This window comes from Hippocampus guttulatus, chromosome 7 (assembly GCF_054856545.1).
Source record: "Hippocampus guttulatus isolate MCC_2025c chromosome 7, RoL_Hgut_1.0, whole genome shotgun sequence".
Lineage (NCBI taxonomy): Eukaryota > Metazoa > Chordata > Actinopteri > Syngnathiformes > Syngnathidae > Hippocampus > Hippocampus guttulatus.
Genome location: NC_141267.1, coordinates 7,528,700 through 7,548,965, shown reverse-complemented (window position 1 = coordinate 7,548,965; position 20,266 = coordinate 7,528,700). Strand labels below are relative to the sequence as shown.

At 41.3% G+C, this 20,266-nt stretch overlaps 1 protein-coding gene across 1 annotated transcript in view; it reads left to right on the top strand.

Moving 5' to 3' along the window:
• nek7 (NIMA-related kinase 7) overlaps nucleotides 1-16,541 on the top strand; it is a 74,876-nt gene extending 58,335 nt beyond the window's left edge. Inside the window, exons 8-10 of the mRNA XM_086115868.1 lie at nucleotides 5,082-5,176; nucleotides 10,993-11,106; nucleotides 13,980-16,541. Coding sequence (XP_085971994.1) covers nucleotides 5,082-5,176; nucleotides 10,993-11,106; nucleotides 13,980-14,090 — 320 coding nt within the window. The 3' untranslated portion in view covers nucleotides 14,091-16,541. The remainder of the gene's footprint in view (nucleotides 1-5,081; nucleotides 5,177-10,992; nucleotides 11,107-13,979) is intronic.
• Nucleotides 16,542-20,266: the final 3,725 nt, after the last annotated feature.

Below are 20,266 nucleotides of genomic sequence, written 5' to 3'. Positions count from 1 at the left end.
GGTCGTCCAGCCATTGGGTCTGCTAAGAAGCTTTAAAATTCACAGTCAACAGCCTTTTTCATCTTATGTACATTCGCCTAGGCTACTTCCAATAACACAAAAAATTGTACTTTCCTCTCCTGATGTATGTGTGCATGCGCTTTAACTCTGTCCACAGCAACATGTAGCGCTCAACAAATTTGTTAGGCCATCACCCAGTGTCAGGTTTGTGCCAGAGCTGCCATAAAATAACTGCATTTATAATGAATAAAACAGAAGCATTATTTTTGCTGATAGTAATACTGCACTGTGCTTGACCCAAATCATATTTTTAACGCTAACATATAAATATAACCCATTAATTATGAAAAAATGCGAAATGGTGTCAACTCAGAGAAGCCCAGTGAGCGACTCAAGTTTAAAAAGGTGAATTCCGTGTGATATTCCCCAGTCCTGTTCAAAATGGTCAGGTAGTGATCTGGTTGAAAATGAAAGAGTGCACATAAAACAGTTAATGACGCTGGATGGTCTGTTTATGATTGGTCGTCTAATACATTTTTTAAGCACTTTAGATGCCACAGTATGTGTGAAAAAGCTACACACGAGTATACAATATATGACACTTTAACAGCTTTTGGGAGTAGAACATCATCTGCAGTGTGGGCTTCGGCCAAAAAAGTGAGAGACAGAAAAGAAGAAAGCAAGCAGAAAGATGATGTAGTCATTAAAAAGATGTTAGGCAGTAATATGTGGTATAATACACCTGTAATTAACACCTTTAATGAGGGCAGCGTTAACGATGTGAACTGTGCAATGAGAAAATTCAGAAAAAGCAGAACACAAGATGGATTACTCTGGGAAGATTATTGGAGATGAATGGGATGATTTAGACAAATATGTCTAGAAATGGACACTTATTCTATAAAAGCTAGCAGCAAAGTTGTATAGACTGGTCGTGTCAAAATAAGAATGAGGAAAAGCAATGAATTGCACGTGACTACAACAGACCCGAGGTCGGCTGCTGTGATTCCTGAAAATGTCAAAATCTGTCAAAACCTGCACAAAAAAAAACAAAAAAACAAAAACAGTGGAGCCCAGAGTTTAAAGCAAACATGGTGAAGCAGCATTTAGCTGTTATGCTGCATGCAAATAGAGTAAGCTGCCAGCAGAGGTTAAGTTCGCCCCAATGTATGCTTTTAAAACCAATTTTCCTCTCTTACCGATGACTGAGGTCTTTTAAAGCATAAATATTTTTTTTCCAAAATCTTGTTCTGTTCATTGTTTTAGTCATTTTAGTCAGCTACAGTGAAACTCCTCTACAACGAAATCATGTTTGCAGCAAGACATTTTTCACAACAGGGGGGTTTCACTGTAGCAAATTTTATCTCAGATGTAAGCACACACACACACACACAAACGTATGTGTACACGCACACACAAACGGATGTGTACTCTATTTTTATTCCAATAGTGCAGAAGTATGAGCACACACTTATTTGACACTTCATATTGTCAGTGTAGAAAGGAAAAAAGGGAAAGAAATTGCGAAATTTACGATCAGCATTCACTTTCACTTACATCAATTTCTTGGACAATGTCTTTTATTTTGCTTGCTCTGTCTTTCATTTTGATCACTTTTACCCTCTCTTCCAGCATCAGAGCTCTTCTTGTCTTAGCTACTTGACATCCAAATGTCCGTTTTGTAGCCATTTTAGCAATGCAACGTCCATCCTCGTCTGAATCTCACAATAGCAAATACTTCATGGCATGCAATGAACTTTTAAGCCAGCCACAGGACGCTTCGTAGTCCTCGATGGCCATAGTTAGCTCTCGAAGGCTAAAAACCTTATGCTAACTGGAGTGCTTCTTACGCTAGCTGGAGCGCTTCTCTCTCATTAGCGCTCCAGTTAGCGTAAGGTTTTAAGCCTTCGAGAGCTAACTATGGCCATCGAGGACTACGAAGCGTCCCGTGGGTGTTTTTAACAAGATAACAAGTAAAGCATTCAAGGAAACGTTCGTTTATTTGAACGTCTGTCGAGCCATAAGCAATTTCCTCGGAGCAGCTAATCGGATGCTACGGATCTAGCTTCAGTATCTACACACACAGACAGCGAGGTCCCTCTTGGCCAATTGGAGGCCACGATGATGCTCGGTAAGCCAATGGCAGAGCAGCTATGAGTATGTGGAGTCCAGGAAACTCGCAGCTGTGACCGAAATAAACATCGTTCACTATGTAAACCAATGTGGTGGTTGCTGTTGCCTTTTTTCGAACGAAGCAGTAGAGGTCGCTGTTGGATAAGACTTTGTTGTAGTGAATGTCTTCGCGAGGCTGGAGCAGAGAAAATAATTTTGTGTAACGCAACAGGGGGGTTTTCTTCGTATGGAGGGCAGGAGAATGGGAATTGTGTTAATGCATGAAGATTTTTTCACATAAGGGGGTATTTTCGGCCATGTAGGTTTCATTCTAGAGGAGTTTCACTGTACTTTTTATTTCAATTTGCTTTCAGTGTCTTTAACGGTTTTGTTGGTCAACGCTTTTAAATGGTCCACTTAAAATTATGTGAAGCAGATTGAGTACCATGTGTATGAAAGATGCGATTTAATAAAGAAAATAACAGACATAATCTGATCGACTGTCAAATGGTCTCCATCCAAAAACCTTTTACAGCTGTGCATTTTTTAAATTATTTTTTGTTGTTGTCACACAACTCTGTTTAAAACAACAAAAAAAGACAAATCGAATTTGAGTGATAAAGAAGTTAACCTCTGTGAAAAAAACACTTTTCCTAAACTTTGACAAGAATCAACAGGTCTCATTTATTCACCATGTGTATGCACACAGTGCAGCAAAGGTGCTTACAATTGTGTGATTCATCAATACATTCATCATACTTGAATTTTTACATTTTCTGCGATCATCTTAATATCCTCAGCCCACCCATACGCACAAATAATGATGGCTCAGCATTCAAGGAACACATGAAATGCACATCTTTTACCCAAGATGTACAACGTATTGAAACTGCAGCTATTTACAAATCAGTAATAATAATTTGCGCAAGAACTTTTAATCAGTCATTTGCTCATCAGTTGACTTAACAGTAATTTCTATCTCACCTTCTACCTCTCTTGAATTGTTTTACGAAAAATACAGTATGGTCCTAGTCATGGGCAATCATTGAAATCAATCCCAACATGATTTTCAATTCATTTAGATGAATAACTTCATTTTGCATGCTGAAGCACACTCAACCCAGTCTTCTTTTCATGCAACTATTTGCATAAGAGAAGCTGATTCTTTTTAATCAGCTAATGAATGTTAGGGTTGGGGAGCTTGTTCCGACCGTGTCATGAGACCTCACACGCGAGCACATGCGATAAAATCAGCCTGATGACCAATTAGATACCTCCTGTTTATTCCGCTCTTCAAGTTAGCTTTCACACTACCGCTGCCGAAGTTATTTATTTTTATTTTTTTTAATAACAGGTAACACTTCATTATTCATTTGGGGGGGGGGGGGGGGTGTTTTTTCATTCCAAGTAAACATTAACCAAAATGAAAGTCGCATTTCCATTCCCATCGGCTCCTGATCTAATCGGGGCAAATTCACCCGTTCACGCTTAATGTCAGTTTCTTATGCACCTTTCTGTCACACTTGCAAGATGCGGCGATTCTCCCATCTAAGCTTTTGACATACCCACACTGCGCGTAACCCGGAAATTTGTGCGCAACCACCACTTGTTTATTTTGTACGGACTCCGAAGACTTCTCTCTTTGTTAGAAAGGTCTGTGGACTGCAGATGCATTTCATATCTTTGATACCACACCACCATCCAATGTCACTCTCTCTTTTTCTTGGGTCACACCTAAACACTTGCCATTGTGCATTTTGTCTGTACATTTCTGTTTTTACTGAAATACTACGCTCAAACACCGAGGACTCTTCTTCCAAATGAAACGCCCTCTAAATTGACAGCTTCTGGAGACCTTTGTGAAAACACTGGCCACATATCATTTGTCTGTATTTAAAAAAAAAAAAAAAAAAAGAACTATAACGAAACCTAAATCGTAAAAATCAAATTGTACATTTCAGCAACTCCATTCAGGGCTGCTCAATACAGTTTTGGACAAATTGATGCAGTGAAGACATTGTTTTTGTTTTGTTTTTTCGTAGTGAGGGACTGGAAAGAACACATTACAACATAATTTTATGAAAATAATATCATATAGAGGACTTGTGTTGTTAAAGACAAAATGTGGACTTGCTTGATTGCTCCAAGTTTCCACATAGGTTTGCCTTCAGAGTACCGGTATGTGGAATGAGTACATGTTCGTAAAACGCCCGGCCATATGTGATTACTGTAATGTAAAACTGCTGCTGGATGTGCTTGGTCGACTTTTACATGGGAACTGCCAGAAACAGAAAGCGAATGCAAAAAGCAGCCTCTCAAACTCTGCTAAGAATGCAGTGAATCTATAAAGCCAGTTGCGGTGTCTTACAGACATGATGTAAAGCTGTGTGGTTCCTGTTGGAGTCCAGTTGGGTGAAGGTCTGATTCTCTGGAAAGCTGCCAGTCGCCAGGGTAGTCTTAGATTCTTGAGTTTCCAAACCAGAACCAGAAATGGGCCTCCTTTTAAGGCTCCATCGGTGCTCCTGGGGCGCCTTCAATAGCTGCTGTTTCAGATCATTACCAAGGCCACTAATCAAAACTGATTTATTCATATTTTGTGTCAGCTGTGGATGCATATACAACATTGTCATGCTTTGACAATCATATGCACTTTATGGCCGCGCATGGTTATATGCAACCTTTAAATATCATCTTACTTGAGCTGACTAATAATTAATAGAGGCCATATATTTTAATGACTCCCCGTAGTTTGCCTTACTTGCACTCTTACAAACATTCCTGGAGTGTTCCTACCTCTGAACTTGCCATGGTTGAAAAGACGGCTTATTCCTTGTCCGCTTTCCTTGACTGTGTGAGCGTACGTCACGAGGTCTATAAACCGCGGTAAGCAATGCAAAATGGTAATAATCACTGTTCCTCCTGTTCTCTTTTTCCACTTCCATCTCTCTGTGTACCATTCCATCATCGAGTGGGTACTCCATACTACATGTCACCGGAGAGGATACATGAAAACGGATACAACTTCAAATCGGACATCTGGTCACTAGGATGCCTGCTCTACGAGGTAAAGTACAGCCAAATATATTTTGTAGAAATGCGGTACCCAGCCTATGTTCAAGGCTATGGCAGGATTCTACACAAAAAGTAATGAGTCATTACAGTGATGAAAATAATCTTCCTATGGTAATGTGGGCATACATGCGTGCCGATATAGCTAGCTGTGCGGGTGCTACTTTGGGTCTGGGTCTGAGGTGACGTGGAATCAGAAATTCATTTATATTGTATCTAAAAATAACTATGTAATAAAGGATCAGGAAGGGGTCGACCTTCTCCTAGACAAAAACAAAAAAATAGAGGAAGGAAGATGAGATGTAAAGTGGAACGGGGCAGCTCATAGAAGGAAAGGGGATAGGTGGTGCTTGAGATGGAAGACCTCCTCGAACTACAGCACCATCCCACCAGGTCGAGGTAGGCCATGCAAGAAGCCTGTGGAGATGAAGATTTCCAAAGCCCTGCACATCACACCATGCATAATATGCCATTTGAAGAACAGGCCCTTGCTGCCCAAACTGCTTGGGCCCAAAGGGCATCCACAATGTGTGGAAACGCATTCCCTCCTCCTTTCCTCTCTACTCTTTTCTGCTCCCTTCTTTTCCATTCCCTCTGCGTGGCTCCCTTTTCCTCACTTAACCTACAGGCATCAGGAATTCACAGAGACATCCAAGAAGGAGGATCCCATTGGTACTCATTGATCTCACTCTGAACATTGTAGCGGCTGAGGTTTTGTGCTGGTTTGTGTTTGTGCCCGCATGGACAACAGCTCCGTTTGAAAGCACCGTTGTTGTCCCCACCTCCCACCTCCATTTTTATGCCTGCGGGTTTGGTGAAGTCCGAAGGGTCTGTCAATACCTGGTCATATTGTATCAGCGTCTATCTTCATCTTCCATTCTGTTTGATCCCTTTCTCCTTGTGTCCACCCTCATTACGTTCTTTGACCCTCCATGTGCCCCTGAGCCAAACCCCTCCTCTGTGATAACAGCAGTCGTATGTCTGCCAGGGTGACATGAAAGGTAAGGAGGCGGAGTTTGCTCAACATCAGCTGATAAAAACTATCACCTCACAACATTGTCTCCTCCTGTCACTGGGAAAAATGCCACATTTTTGGATTGGTATGTACTTAACTCGCAAGTTTGCCTTTTGACACACACAATTGATACCGACACATGATTTTAGTAGAGGAGCAGATTACCTTTTTATGTAGCTCGGCCAGTTATCCCCCACTATAGTATATGTATTGATGTTGGCTTTACGGGACCCAGCATCCTTGGTTCTCAGCAACTTGCATTTACATGTGATGAGCTGCCCCACGGCTAAGTCTGTGTTTCTGATGGTGGACTTGTTTTTGAAGAAAAAATGTGAGCCTCCTTTAAACGTTTTAAAAAGTATTTATTACTTTTTTGAACTACTTACCATTTTTTTAAAAAATTATGTAACCTACTTAAAATGACCTCATCACTTGTGGCATTTGATTTGTTTTCTCTTTCGAGTACAGCCTCATAGTAGAGAAGAAAAGTAGTAACTGGTGCGTTTGCTAAAAAATTGAATTATATCTCTAAAATGAACACACCAATATGTCAAACACAGAGATAAATTTTACAAAGTCCTGCTCACTGGAACACCATATAGATTCTGGTCCTGAGAATTAATCAACCCACCCTCACCCTTTCCTTTGTTATTAATATGTCAAACTTTGGGAATCATTGCTCCACCGGGAGTAGGTGTATTTGTAATAACAGTCCTCAGACACTCTGACTTGTTCCTTGATGAATGTCATCCTTAAGAAACACGAAGGACCAATGTGAACATGAAAAAAGTCGTGCTTTCTTCACTTGGACAGAATGCGTGCACAGTGTGTAAGAGAGAATGGGACCGGACGTACGCACGTTTAGTTGCTATCATTTGAAGGTATTGAAAATCGTTACGTGTGAACAGCCCTCATGGATGGCCGGAGAAGCTTTCGCAGCCGCTGAAAGAGGCAGAAAAGGCCCGACTGAATTAGTGTTGATTAAACAAGGAGGTTTGCGGCCTTTGTGAAGGTTCAGGAAAAGCCCTGCTGAAGAAAAGCGGAGACTGTTTCTCTTTGTGTGTCTGCGTGTTCTACCGCTGACGACTCACACCCCTTTAGACAGCAGGCATGCGTTCGCATTGAATCTTTCTCGAATATCAATGAACCATGCGCTCTCTCTCTCTCTCTCTCAATACGCACACACACACACACACACACGGACGCGCGCGCACACACACACACACACACACACACACACACACACACACACACACACACACACACACACAAACCGGGGCCTCAGAGGTCAGACAGTGAGTCAATCATCGAAGCCATCAGTGACACTGAAAAAAATGAGTATGCGTTTGTGTGGCGTGCATCTCGATGTGTGTGTGTGTGTGTGTGCGCGCAAGCGCGGGGGGCCAGCAGCTGTCAGGGGCTAGGAGCAGCAGACACTAATGAAGCAGATGAATAGTGCAAAAACTCCCAAATAAAAACAGGACAGTTGACATTTTTCATCTGTCAAAAGTAGAAGATGCATGAAAATACGTTTGGGGTCTTGTTTAACCCTTTGCCTTCTGGTATCTGCTGCTGGCATATCCTCCCCCACCTCCCAACCACCACATCCCCCTGTGCGTCTGCTTCAGTCTCCCTCTCTTTTTGTCTTACTTACTTTGAAGTGTATATTTTTGGTAAACACTCACCAGCACTCAAAAACATGTACTCTTTTCTACCGAATCAAAAGGCAGACACTGAGAGAGTCAACATGGTCCCTTCCATGGCATTGAAATGAACTTTTGCAGCAAGTAGTCAGCCTGTTTAGTTCAACGAATCAGAAAGACTCCTCTGAAAGACAGTTTTCCTCTACACGTTTGACAATCTGTATTTTTTTATTATTATTATTATTTTTTTTTTTTTACAGCAAATGAGAATGTTTAGTGGTCGTGAAACTGGAAGTGGATCTTTGTTTGACATTTAGTGCAAATGTCTCACACCTCACTGGACTGATGGCATTTCAGGTTGGAATGAATTGATTAAATAGTGAACTGATTTAATGGCGAGCAATTTAGTGTTACTTTTAATTGTGAGGTTGATATGTATAAGTCAGGTCATTCCTGAAGAGTTAATAATTAGTCTACCGGGAGTTCAGGGCTCCAGACTGATCATAAATGGTGACATTTTGCTCCTAAAATTTGAGACCGTGTACGTGATGTTTTTTTTCTACTCACACATATATGCAACCTGTAAATTTGCATAAAAAAAAATCAGTGTGCGTGTGTGTGTGTGTGTGTGTGTGTGTGCGTGCGTGCACCCCCTGAATTTTGTAAAATTTCAGCTTCAGGGCCACTGTGCTCCTCACTGGGGAAAACCCCCACTCTGGAGTCCTGGAGTAATAAGTACCTTATAGAGCGGACACACAAAATCTTCGGGACTTTGTGCATGGCTGCATGTTTTGAGTGGTGGTGTGGAAATGTGTTTTGGAAGGATAAAACAGTGAATCCTGCATTTTTTCTTTCTGTACTTGTGTATAATATGGTCCCAATTTGTTGGCATCCTTTTGTACCCTGTCCAACAATTATGAAGATATTTGAATGATTTTTGAGTCATTCTGGGCTGCTGAGTCCGAAAACGAAATGTCTTTGAATTGGTCCTCATTTGAGAGACATTGATATTTTTGACAATTAATTGATTGCTCATTTGGGGGGGGCTATCAAAAGGCTTGTTTATTCTCTCAAAGGTGAACCAATCTTGTTCTTTATTGCTAATATTGTCAAATGTTCTTAATTTTTGTTTTATTTTCTCCATGAAACACGATTTGCATAATAGAAGGCTCAACGTTGTAGCATAAAGAGAATGCCAATTTCAAAATGTCCACGTTTTAAAAACCTTTGTTAAATAAAAACATTGAATATCTCAAAAGCAATCATGTATAAAAACTGACTTGCTTAATCACTTTCTCTCATGTCTCATAAATAATGTGGAACAACTTCATGAAGTAGTTCATTAATTACGCTGGTGACGATTTATCAAATACAGGATGTCTCAGATCATTTATGCATAATCATTTGAAGCTCAATGTATTTCATCACTTGTTAAACATTTAGGCCTGACACAGCTTATATTCAACTTAATGAAAGCACTTGGGCTAATGCAAATGTTGTGCTAAAAAAAAAAGAGAGATAGGTTAACTGCATAGGTTCCTATTATTAGGAAGGCTGTAGAAATTCTTGACCGATTTACACTTAGCAGTAAAAGTCTCCTTATGCTGCCGCCTTTTCCATTAACATCTGTTTTCCCCCTTCTGTGTTTGTGTGCATCTGGGCTCCATAGTATGGTGTTTTTTCATTGCTCCCACAAAGTCTGGTATCCCTGTCGCTCACCTCATGACTCTTTTTCCTCTCCACTTTCTTTCAGCTCTTCCACAGTGCTACACAAAGGCCCATTTAATTCAAAAGAAAACTGATTATTCCATTTAAATTTTCACTGATTTTGATTTGTCTATTAATTAAAGTTTAAATTTCAAGTAGAATAGGTGCATTTAAATAATATTCTGTGTACTATAGATCAGAGGTTACGGTATGACTCAGAGATGACCCATTGTCGGCCAATACTGTGGAATGGAAAAACTCTAGCAGTCGAACGCCTACAAGCAATTGCATCCGTCCACAAATGCAACCATTGAAAAGCAGTCGACTGTGCATTGCCACAACTAACCTTACTTACGATGCCAAACAAAACTTCTCACTCTCCAGTGGGCCCACCTATGCCCAACTCACTTTACTGTATGCTCTGAGAGTCATAAAACGGATTTTTTGGAAGAGTTTAAGGACACAAATAGCAAAAGGTGTGGTGTTAAAAAAAAAAAAAAAGATTAAAAATTATCTTGTCTGTAAGTACTGATCTTCGGTCACGGACCTGAAGCAGTGGCATAAGATACCCTGTTAGAAATAGTGTTTCAGTAAAAGCTGTGGTTGTCCCACGATATTTTAGTTCACATAGAAAACACGACAAAAGGGAGTGGTGAGGCAGTTTGCGAAAGAGAAATGGAAAGACAAGGGCCTGCCTGCATCAACGTGCAAGTCGTGAAGTGTTTTGTGTTAAATTTTATGAGTTACATATATCCGTCTTTGATGGTGGACAGATCAAAAGTGAATGTTTGGGCGTTCGTGCACCTTTCCATTGTGTTGGGTCCGTAGATCTGTCTGCTACATTTGTAGTTGTCAAACAATCCCAAAGGATCCTAAACCATGGCAAAGGAGTGGCAAATAGTTGCTAATCTTTGCAATTCTGTCCCATATGGATGCTTTTACACACTTTTACAAACATTTGTGCGTGGTCTCTAAAGGCCGTATCTAACGCAGCAGCGATGGTTTGCACATTTTCCTTGCCGCCATCCAATTTTGACATTTTATTTTATTTTTTTGCAACCCTTGGAGAACATTCAAATTACGTTTCTTCCGACCTTGAATGAACAAACCCTGGTGAAAAATCCTTTGCTGCTTGCGCACCCGCAAATTGTCACACACCCGTTTAGCTACGGGCTTGGGTATCTCTAGAAGTTGCTTAATTTTGCCAATGACGAAGGCGACCCCCTGTCTTTCATCAACATTTGTCATAAAAGTTGATGACTCCAACATTCGCTGCCTCTACAAGCATTCAAAGCTCAGTGATATCCCACTCTTGTTTCAATCTAAATTATGTTAGTTTGGTACATACCGAACCATCAATTCTAGAGCACTTCAAGTGTTTATTTTTTTTCTTCACATAATTTCCTACTTGTCCTCACACTGTTTTCTCTTGTCTGCATATTTCAGATGGCAGCCCTACAGAGTCCATTCTATGGCGATAAGATGAACCTCTACTCCCTTTGTAAGAAGATAGAGCAGTGTGACTACCCTCCACTTCCATCAGATCATTATTCAGAGGAAGTAAGTAATGTCACGCATCACTTGCAGTCAGTACTATGTAGTGTAGCTTTGTATATTCTCAGATAGTTTCACTGATTTTTAGTCTGGATTCGTGAACACTTATGAATATTCAGTGAAACAACACTTGAGCAACAATGACCAGTTTCTCTTTTTTTGTGCCATATAACTGATTTTGACTTGTATTGCCTTTTTTTTTTAATTTTACGTCTGAAATGCATCCAACTGTTGGTGCAGCGTATTTCCCTGTAATGCCATTTACTCCATGATGAAAAGGCCATGATTTTAACCGTTTGAAAATGAAATCCGACTTATCAAAAGCATCTGTCCGTGCTACACAACTAGGGCGAAACAAAATCAGCTTGAGGATCAAGTTTCCCTAACTAAATGTTAAATTATCTACCGTAATTCTGCAAAGCCTCATTCGTGCACGTACATGTAATGCAGTCAGGCTGCGGTTAAAGATGGCATGGTAGTTGATTGCTTGTGATGCGCGCGCGCGCGCGTGTGTGTGTGTGTGTGTGTGTGTGTGTGTGTGTGTGTGTGTGTGTGTGTGTGTGTGTGTGTGTGTGTGTGTGTGTGTGTGTGTGTGTGTGTGTGTGTGTGTGAGAGAGAATGTACTGGATTATGCATCTGTGTGCTGGCTACGCAGGGGTCATTTTGTTGGGAAACATTTTTGCTGTATTTGTCTCAAAACTCCATCAAAGTGTCCAGACATACAAGAACTTTGATGTGTTTTGTTACATTTCTATGGAGAAGTTGGACTGCTTTTGAGGCGTCTGTACCAAAGCACATTTACATCGTCAAGCAGCTTGACCCCCTCTCCCAAGTTTGTTTTTAAGTAAAAATGTTGCCAACAAATATATTTAGATTTTTACAAATACTGCAGAGTCACAACCTCACATTATGCGAATAAATGGAACGTTTCCTGGGCTGTATGATTGTGTACCTCTGATTGTGTATGGTGAAGAGTTCAAACCAGCTCTGTACAGTGACCTTGAAGTGCAAAACGCAACAAAAAAGTAAAGACAACATGTTTTTTCATTTAATGTTTTCTCTTTATTGTGTGTTGTGTTAAGCTTCTTGTTGTTTTTATTTGTTGTTGTGCTTTTTGATTTGCAGTTGTTTAGCTATGTTTCATATTATTTCAGCATTTGTTTTTGTTCATATGTCGTCGTGTTAATTTTTTTAAATGTGTTTTTCATTTGCTGTGGGGTTGTTTTTTTGGGAGGGGTGTTTGTGTTTTTTACGTTATTTTTGTTGCTCATCTTTGTGGGGGGTTGCTGTTGTGTTTGGTGATTTTTTTTTTGGTGTGTTTTGCACTTCAGAGCCACCGTAGTTCGACCCTTTTACTGTCTTCTCTGACTGACCACTTTGCTTCAACTACGAAAGCAGCACGAAACCACAAGCCGGCTCTTCGGAAGGTTAAAAGAAAAATCCCCCTTTTACAAAACATCACATACCTTGCTTTCACTTTGTAGACTATTAAAAGCTTCATGACGCTTGCGCCAACTTAAAACCTTTAATATGTATTAAAAGGTTAGCACTCTTTGTTAATGCCCTGTTGAAAATCATGTTTTTAATCAATGCTTTATAATGTATAATTTAGTATGTATACAGACAGGTGTCTAATAGTGTAGGTAAAAGCTGGCGGCCATTGCATGCGTTTCAATGACCATGTCTCCACTTTGCTACCCGTGTGTCTGCATACACGAGTCCACAGTGGGTAGTGAGAAGTTTCTGCAGTAACTCCTGCAGAGTGCTTTTCATTACACTTTGGTGTTTACTTCATTAGGTTGACAAAGGCTAATTGCATGGTGTTTCATGTCTTTGCACGTTTTTTTTTGTTGTTTTTTTTGTGCATGAGCCATCCATCGCACAAGCGCGTATTCCTTACCGTGGCTCCCTCTCTGCACACCCACCGCTCGGAGCTGGAGCGTGCCCCACATGTCACCCCCAGCCCGCAGATAGGGAGACAAAGCGATAGAGTGAGCGAATGATGGAGCGCGAGACGGGCTGACGGAGGGATGGAGATGAGGGGGGGTGCCTACAGCGCCTGTCTGGATGTAAACAATGCTCCTGAAGGATCGGCAGCAAACTGTCAGCTGCTCATCTTTGTTGTGTCATTTAACCATCTCCGTCTCTGCTTCCACCGCCACCCCCCCTCCGCCTCCCTCCACCAGCTCTCACTCCCCCTCCACCCGCCACCTGACACTTTCCACCCCTTCCCCCACCCCACTCGCCATGCAAAGAAGTGCATGAATATTGTACATATCGGCATCTTTTTTTTTAAACCCCGCCCAAACCTCCATTCGGCAGTACTAATTTTCAGACTATGTAAATTTATATCTTCCTCTCACTCCGGCACCCACATATGCACACAGCGGCCGGCAAGAACTCATCCGAGCCACTGCCGTTGCAACAGCAGCCGTGAAGTTGGCAGACAGTTACCATAGCGACCTCGCATAGATGTTTTTTTCCCCTTTTCTCTGCATCCTTTATTCTCCTCTTTTTTTAATGATGGTGGTGGCTGTTCCGCCTGCGAGCCTGTCTGTCTATCTGCTCCAATCAGCCGCTTTGCTCAGCTTCGTGTGTGAGCGTTGGTAATGGAGTGGCAGTACTGTGTGTTTGTGTGTGTCAGCGTGGACCTGAGTATAATGCTGCCGACCAGCAAGTGATTAGTGGACTCAGTCCATTTCCCCGTTGCCTTGTTGCTACCATAGTGGAGAAATCTCCTCAAAAGCGTTTGTCCTTTGCCTGGGGTTTATTCTCTTTTCAGGAGCTGTTGAAATCTGGAAAAAACTGTGTCATCAATCCTCATTAATGCCGTTATTTCTTTTCCTTTCCTCCCCAAACCAACCCCACCTTGCCCTCAGCTGAGGAATTTGGTAGATATGTGCATCAACCCCGACCCGGAGAAGAGGCCAGACATCACCTACGTGTACGACATCGCCAAACACATGCAGAACGTGACGCAGGGCAGCTAAGCCCGGAATTACACAAACTATAGCTTGTAGAACACATCCCTTCTCAATTTCCATGCTGGACGTGTACACATCTATCTGCTTCTATGCAATTACTTAGTCCAGTGCTCATTGTGATAAGCGGGACAGCATTTATAACATGGTTTTTGGAGGATGTAAACATGACTGGCAGCCTAAACCCTTTCTGCGCTGAAACGAGACCCCCCTCAAATCTGTCTATTGTACATCCCTGTTCATATTGTAGCTTAGATTTTTCTTTTTTTTCGTGAAGATGCCCAAGTGTTTTACAAGCAATATTTTCACTCTTAAGTTACGCAATTATCACAAATGCTGTAAAGTTTGACAGGAGCGATAAAGTGAATATTTGACGAAAGAGGATCATGCACAATGATTCCCATAAGTGAGCGATGTAATAATAAGACGGTTTGGATGGAAGTGTTGTACTTTTTACAGCGGTACTGGAGGCCCGGCAGGATGGTTATGTACAGCGTTTGGAAAGCAAGGTTGGTTCAGAGGGTCGACTGCAGGCGGGAGAACACGGGCAAATGTTTTCCCAACACTTTGAATGGTTGTCACTCAGTCGGCCTGGAGAAGGAGTAATAGAAACTATGACAAGAGAAAAAAAAAAAACAGAACAGTTTCACAAAATACTGTTTACCTTTGTCACCGAAACCAAAAGAATTGCTTCTTGGTTTGCCTTGGACTTTGTTTGGGCACAGCAGTAAATGACAATAAGCAAACATGCTCATGATCCACCGGCAAGGTTGTCTATATTGCTAAAACGGTGTGATGGACATTGCTGAGTTTGCCTCGTGTTCCTTGTGACAGATAATGTTTGCCTTGTATGTATGTTGTCTACTCAATGTATAGCTCCTAGCAAATTACCAGATGATGAGCTGGTCTGGATGTGCACAATATTTGCTTTTAAATGTTGTTCATTCGGCATCTGTCGTATCTGTCCGTCAGGATCACTGCGCAAAGCCCAAACAGTCCTGATGAAACACTCCACAAACATGGCGAGGATGCTGCGCTGAAAACACTTGTTTCTTGCCATTATATTAAAGCCGTGGGGCGGGGGTGGGGGGTATTATTTTATTCTACATGGAGAATACAACCTATTTGCGGGATCTGACCTCAAGGAAGTGTATTACTTTTTGTCCAAGATCCTACCTAATCCTTGTGACAACCGGCTGGTCCACATTGTTTGTTCATTGCAGTCTAACGTTTACCCAACCCCTGTCCTCTGTTCACATGGCAAAGTTTCTAGCTCTCATGAAATAGGTTTACGAAGGCGTGACATACAATGCGTGTCGAGCGCTGACTGTCTCTGGTTTACATTACGGTGATACTGCACGACATTGACGGGAGCACCGCTTTGTCTTTTAGAATGATCAGAAAGTCCATTTTCTTTATTGGCTTGTTAGCAAGTTCCGCAGTTTACATGCATTTTTAAATCCTCACCATTTATCATAGACAGTAAACGTTCACAGCCCAGACAGAAGAACATTTACATTTACGAGTATCATAATATTTTGGGTTGCGATCATGCTTCATTCACAATTCTTTGCCCCCCTCCTTCCACAGTAAAACATTTTCAGTCGGCGGTTATCTTGAATATTTATTACCTTCACCCACAATGCTGTTCCACCAAAGCTTTCGGTAATTTTTGTAATTGCAAGCGACTTTTATTTGCTACTAAGCATTTTTATAAGCATGCCCGTTTTAATGGCACGTCCTTCAACAAACAAAACACCATGCTTGTTTTCCTAAATCCTCCTCTCACTCTCTCTCTCTCACACACATACACACACACACAAACCACCTCAATGCAAACATTGCTGAAAAAACATTTACGCTGAAAGCACCATCGCGCCATTGTCACTTCAAAAATCCAAAGGAGAAGTATCCCAAAATAATAAGTGTGTTTAAAGTCAAAAATGTATTGTCATTGACATGAATATTTAATCTCCAAAGTCAAATGCCTTCATCAAACCCATTACCCTTGTCCTTAAAATAGGTAATTTTCAACATGAACTGTGCTGCGTTCACTCGTGTCGCTTTGCCTGAAGTTGGGCGTGCGCATTCAGTATTATGTTTTGTTTGTGCACAGACGATGAGATTTAGGTCATTTGTACGTCTTCACAAGGGGCTCGTTAAACATCCAGAGTCCTGGGGATTATGGCGGTTCTTATCAGGGTGAAATCCTTCTTCACGGAAAGGGCTCCACTGTGCCCCATTATTTTACCTTGACTCAGTTACATTTTCCAAAGGCCATCTTATGTAAGTTGTGTTTCGTCGGAGAGTTGAGGGCTTTTCCCACAAGTAAAATAATAGGCCCTACTGGCTTTATTAATGGTTTGGCTAGTGGTTGTTTTGGTTTCATCTCGTGTGAAAGATTCCCACCGATGCCATGTATTTTAGCTTCATGCAATAAAGCTCGAACATTTTTCCCGACTATTTGAGTGTGTACTTTGATATTGACACACACGCACACGCCAGGGTGATCAGAGTTTGGGATTTTTCATGATGGATAGTTAATTTGGTTTTGACTTCTTGAATTGAAATTTTTATTTTGGGGCAAATGCCATGTTTTTGTTTCGTTTTTGTTAGTTTTCATATGAAATGTCCAGTGCAAAATTAAAAAGTCACTAGTGTATTAAAGTAATTCTTGACCTTTGACATTGTGTATGGCCATACAGCAATACCGATATAGATTTAAAATAAAATCTGAAAGTTCATGTATCATATTAAATCGCAACGATGAAAATGAAGGACATTTTCCCTGTAATTATAGTTTTCGTTAATTTTATAAGCATTTATATAATCCATTTTCTTTTTCTTTTTTTAAAGCCATGTTCATTTTGAGTATTAGTTATTTTGTTAGTTTTTGTTAATATGATAACCTTGACCCAAACACACACACGCGTGGTCACACACAAACGTGTCATCTATAAACAAGGTTTAAACTTTGCCCACATCTTGGGAGTTTCAGCAAATGTCTGTAAGTATTCCTTTATTATTTGTAGTTCCCTTTTTTTTTTAATAGTTAATTTTCAGACAATGAATCAGAAAGACACACTGGAGTTAGCTTGTCATTGTCTAGTCATTACATCTGGTCCTTCGATGCAGGCTAACCATCCCAAGAAAACATGATGGCCGTGGCGTCCTGGAACCTAAATTCTCAATTTTTTGAGGAATGCTGCACATAATGTTTGGCACATCAAAGTTCGACGTAGGTAAGTTAATGATGCGATAAAGAGAAATCCTTCCAAGTTGTGTACTGTGTTACTTTTCGTTTTTAACATATCTAAACCAAGACCGTAATTGCAACGTTGCAGGCTGCTGATTGGTTTTGTTCATTTTTGGACCAGGCACAGCTCTTGGTGAGATGGACTTTGTTGTTTTCTAATCTTTAGTTTAGTCAATCCAGCTGCCTGACTGACATGATGACATTTTTCTTTGTTACTTTTATCCATTTTCTGATATATACTTTATTTCATTACTTGTTCAATCATGTCCTAAACTTCTTCGGATGCCCTCAGTGCCCCCAAAAAAACCCCACGTTTGATTGAAGTTTAAAGACACTTGAAGACGTTTCCATCAGAGAGGAAATTGTCTTTTATGTTAATCCCATTGAGTTGCTTCTGAAGCATAAAAACCTTCTTAAATGATGATAAGTAGAAAAGGGCAGGAGTTGCCATATGAAAACATCCCTGTCAGCTCCCTGTGTACTAGCCTTAAGGTGAAGTACGTCTACATGCTTCGACTCATCTCCAGAGGTAATGTTTGCTTAAAAGGCATGTAGACATCTGCTCACTTCATTTCAAACTCGCAGTTCAATCCCGAATGAGCAGGCACACTAAATCTCGGAGTTACGAGTTTGATCATGTGTGCTCGCGTGGAGGCCTCCAGGATAGTGTGACTCGAAAGTTAATGTCAAACCGGCTTGCTCTGGGATACAGCTACGACACAATATAACAAGGAGTGGATGTGAGACGCGAAACAGGCAATTATTTTACTGCTTCCTCTCCTCCTTTTTCTGACTCCTCCGAGTTTGTGTGCGGGTTGCCATGCACTCACACCACAGGGAGCTACATTTGATGAAGGCCCAGAAAAGCTACTTTTTCCCTTATCTTTCGATACTTTTCCGAGTCGAACGAAAACACGCACACAATTTGACATTTGCACCAGAAGCAAACTTCCGCATTCGAAGCCATTCCGTTAATTTCTGTTGTGTTTTTGTTATGTTTGAGGTCATTAGAAAAGTGGTTGTGATGTCTTGCTTCCCCTGAGTTACACCACCCCACCACCACCAACACCACGCCACGCCAGTCTCCAGGCCCTCCGATTCCCTGTTGGCAAGGGGAGCGGCGGGCTGGGCACTGGGTCTTTCGCCATAATGAACTCCACAGGGACTGTTGTTCAGTTTCACCGCGGCAAGAATTGCTCCCACGGAGCCTTGAACCAAGTAAAAACAAACACAAGTAAATATCTGGAATTAATACACGCGCTGTTTGGCGGCCCATCTTATTTCGCCCCCCCCCCCCCCCATGCGCTCCTCTGCTTCAAAGTATAGAAACATTATGTTGATCTGGCTTGCTCTGAGTTTAAAGGTTGAGCAGCGTTGTTAGCCAAACGCCTCATTCCATATCTGTGCAGCCCTAAATCCATCTGGTGGTGAAAAATCTTCACTGCACTTTTCTGCATCCGCTGAGCTTTCACTGTTTAAAATAAGAGGAATTACATAAAGGTGTGGAAATGAGCACACAATGACATATGCCGTTTTCAGTGTCATGACATTGGTCTTTCTTGGCTTTTGAGGGCTGCGGAACAGTGCTCATATGTAAATCATTACTAATAACCCAGTTAAATACACTTTGCACATTCCTGCATTTTTCTCTCATTTTGGGGGCTTTATTACGAACATGTATAAATAAGGGAATTGTTATTATAGGTATACTTCAATTCATACACTTAATTTCCATCCCATCATCAATAAATCAAAAGTATTGAATAAATGTTATATACGGTTATTACAGGCAGTACAGTTATTTCCTATTCACCCCCAACAATAATTCATTCAGGCATGTTTTTTCGCTGTGGGGCTATTTAATATTTTAATGCTGTTTTTTTCTTTATTTAATTAAATGCCAATGTTCCAAAAAATTGTGACTATCAGCAGAGCAGAAAGGCCCTCCATAAATTTGTGAGCACACAGCTTGAGAACTCCGCAAGAGAAAAACAGCAAGGCCTTCACTCAACCTTAAAATAGGGTTTGAGTTTAAATATCTCTGGTAATTCATAAGCATAATTTATGTGTCTGTGTATATGTAGATGTAAGAGCTTAAAAAAAGTAGTTGGATAATCTCTCAGCTCATCATTTGTCCCAGGTGATATTCAAGTGTTCTGAGAGGGAAAGAAATAGGACCGTTCCAGAGGACATTGACTTGATTTCCCAACGACCCCCCCTTCACACACACACACACACACACACACACACACACACACACACACACACACACACACACACACACACACACACACACACACACACACACACACACACACACACTCACACACACACACACACACACACACACACACACACACACCCTCCCTTCGCCACCCCCTTCCCGTTTGTTTGTTTTGTTTTTAGAAGCCTAGAATATCAATACTTGAGTGCACATTTGTAATAGCTTGTGGCGCATCCTTGGCTATGGCAGCCTGAGCTTCAAACATATTAGTTTGCTGGGAGAGGAGAATCACCAGGGACAGTCTCCAAACACAGCCGGGAACAGCAGCGCAGTCCTGTTCATCATTTGAAAGCTGCTATTGTTTGAACTGATAAAACTTTAAACAGGTTAAACTCATATTTAGAATGAAACACGCTCGGTTTTCGGGTTACTGTATTTGTCAGGATGCTCTCTCCGGGGGGAACGTCTTGAGTTTCACATGAGGAAAAGGCTCTGCTTTGCAGTCATTTTTCAGTCACTTGCTCCACCCCGGCAGGCTACCTGGCGTCACGGTCGCGCCACTGTGCCTGATACACAAACATATGTGAAGGCACACACATACTAAACACCCCACCTAATAAGCATGTGTACGCACACAAACGCCGTCGTAATGCCCCGCATGTCCTTAATCTGCAACCACCAGGCCGGCACGGGGGGAGGCACGCT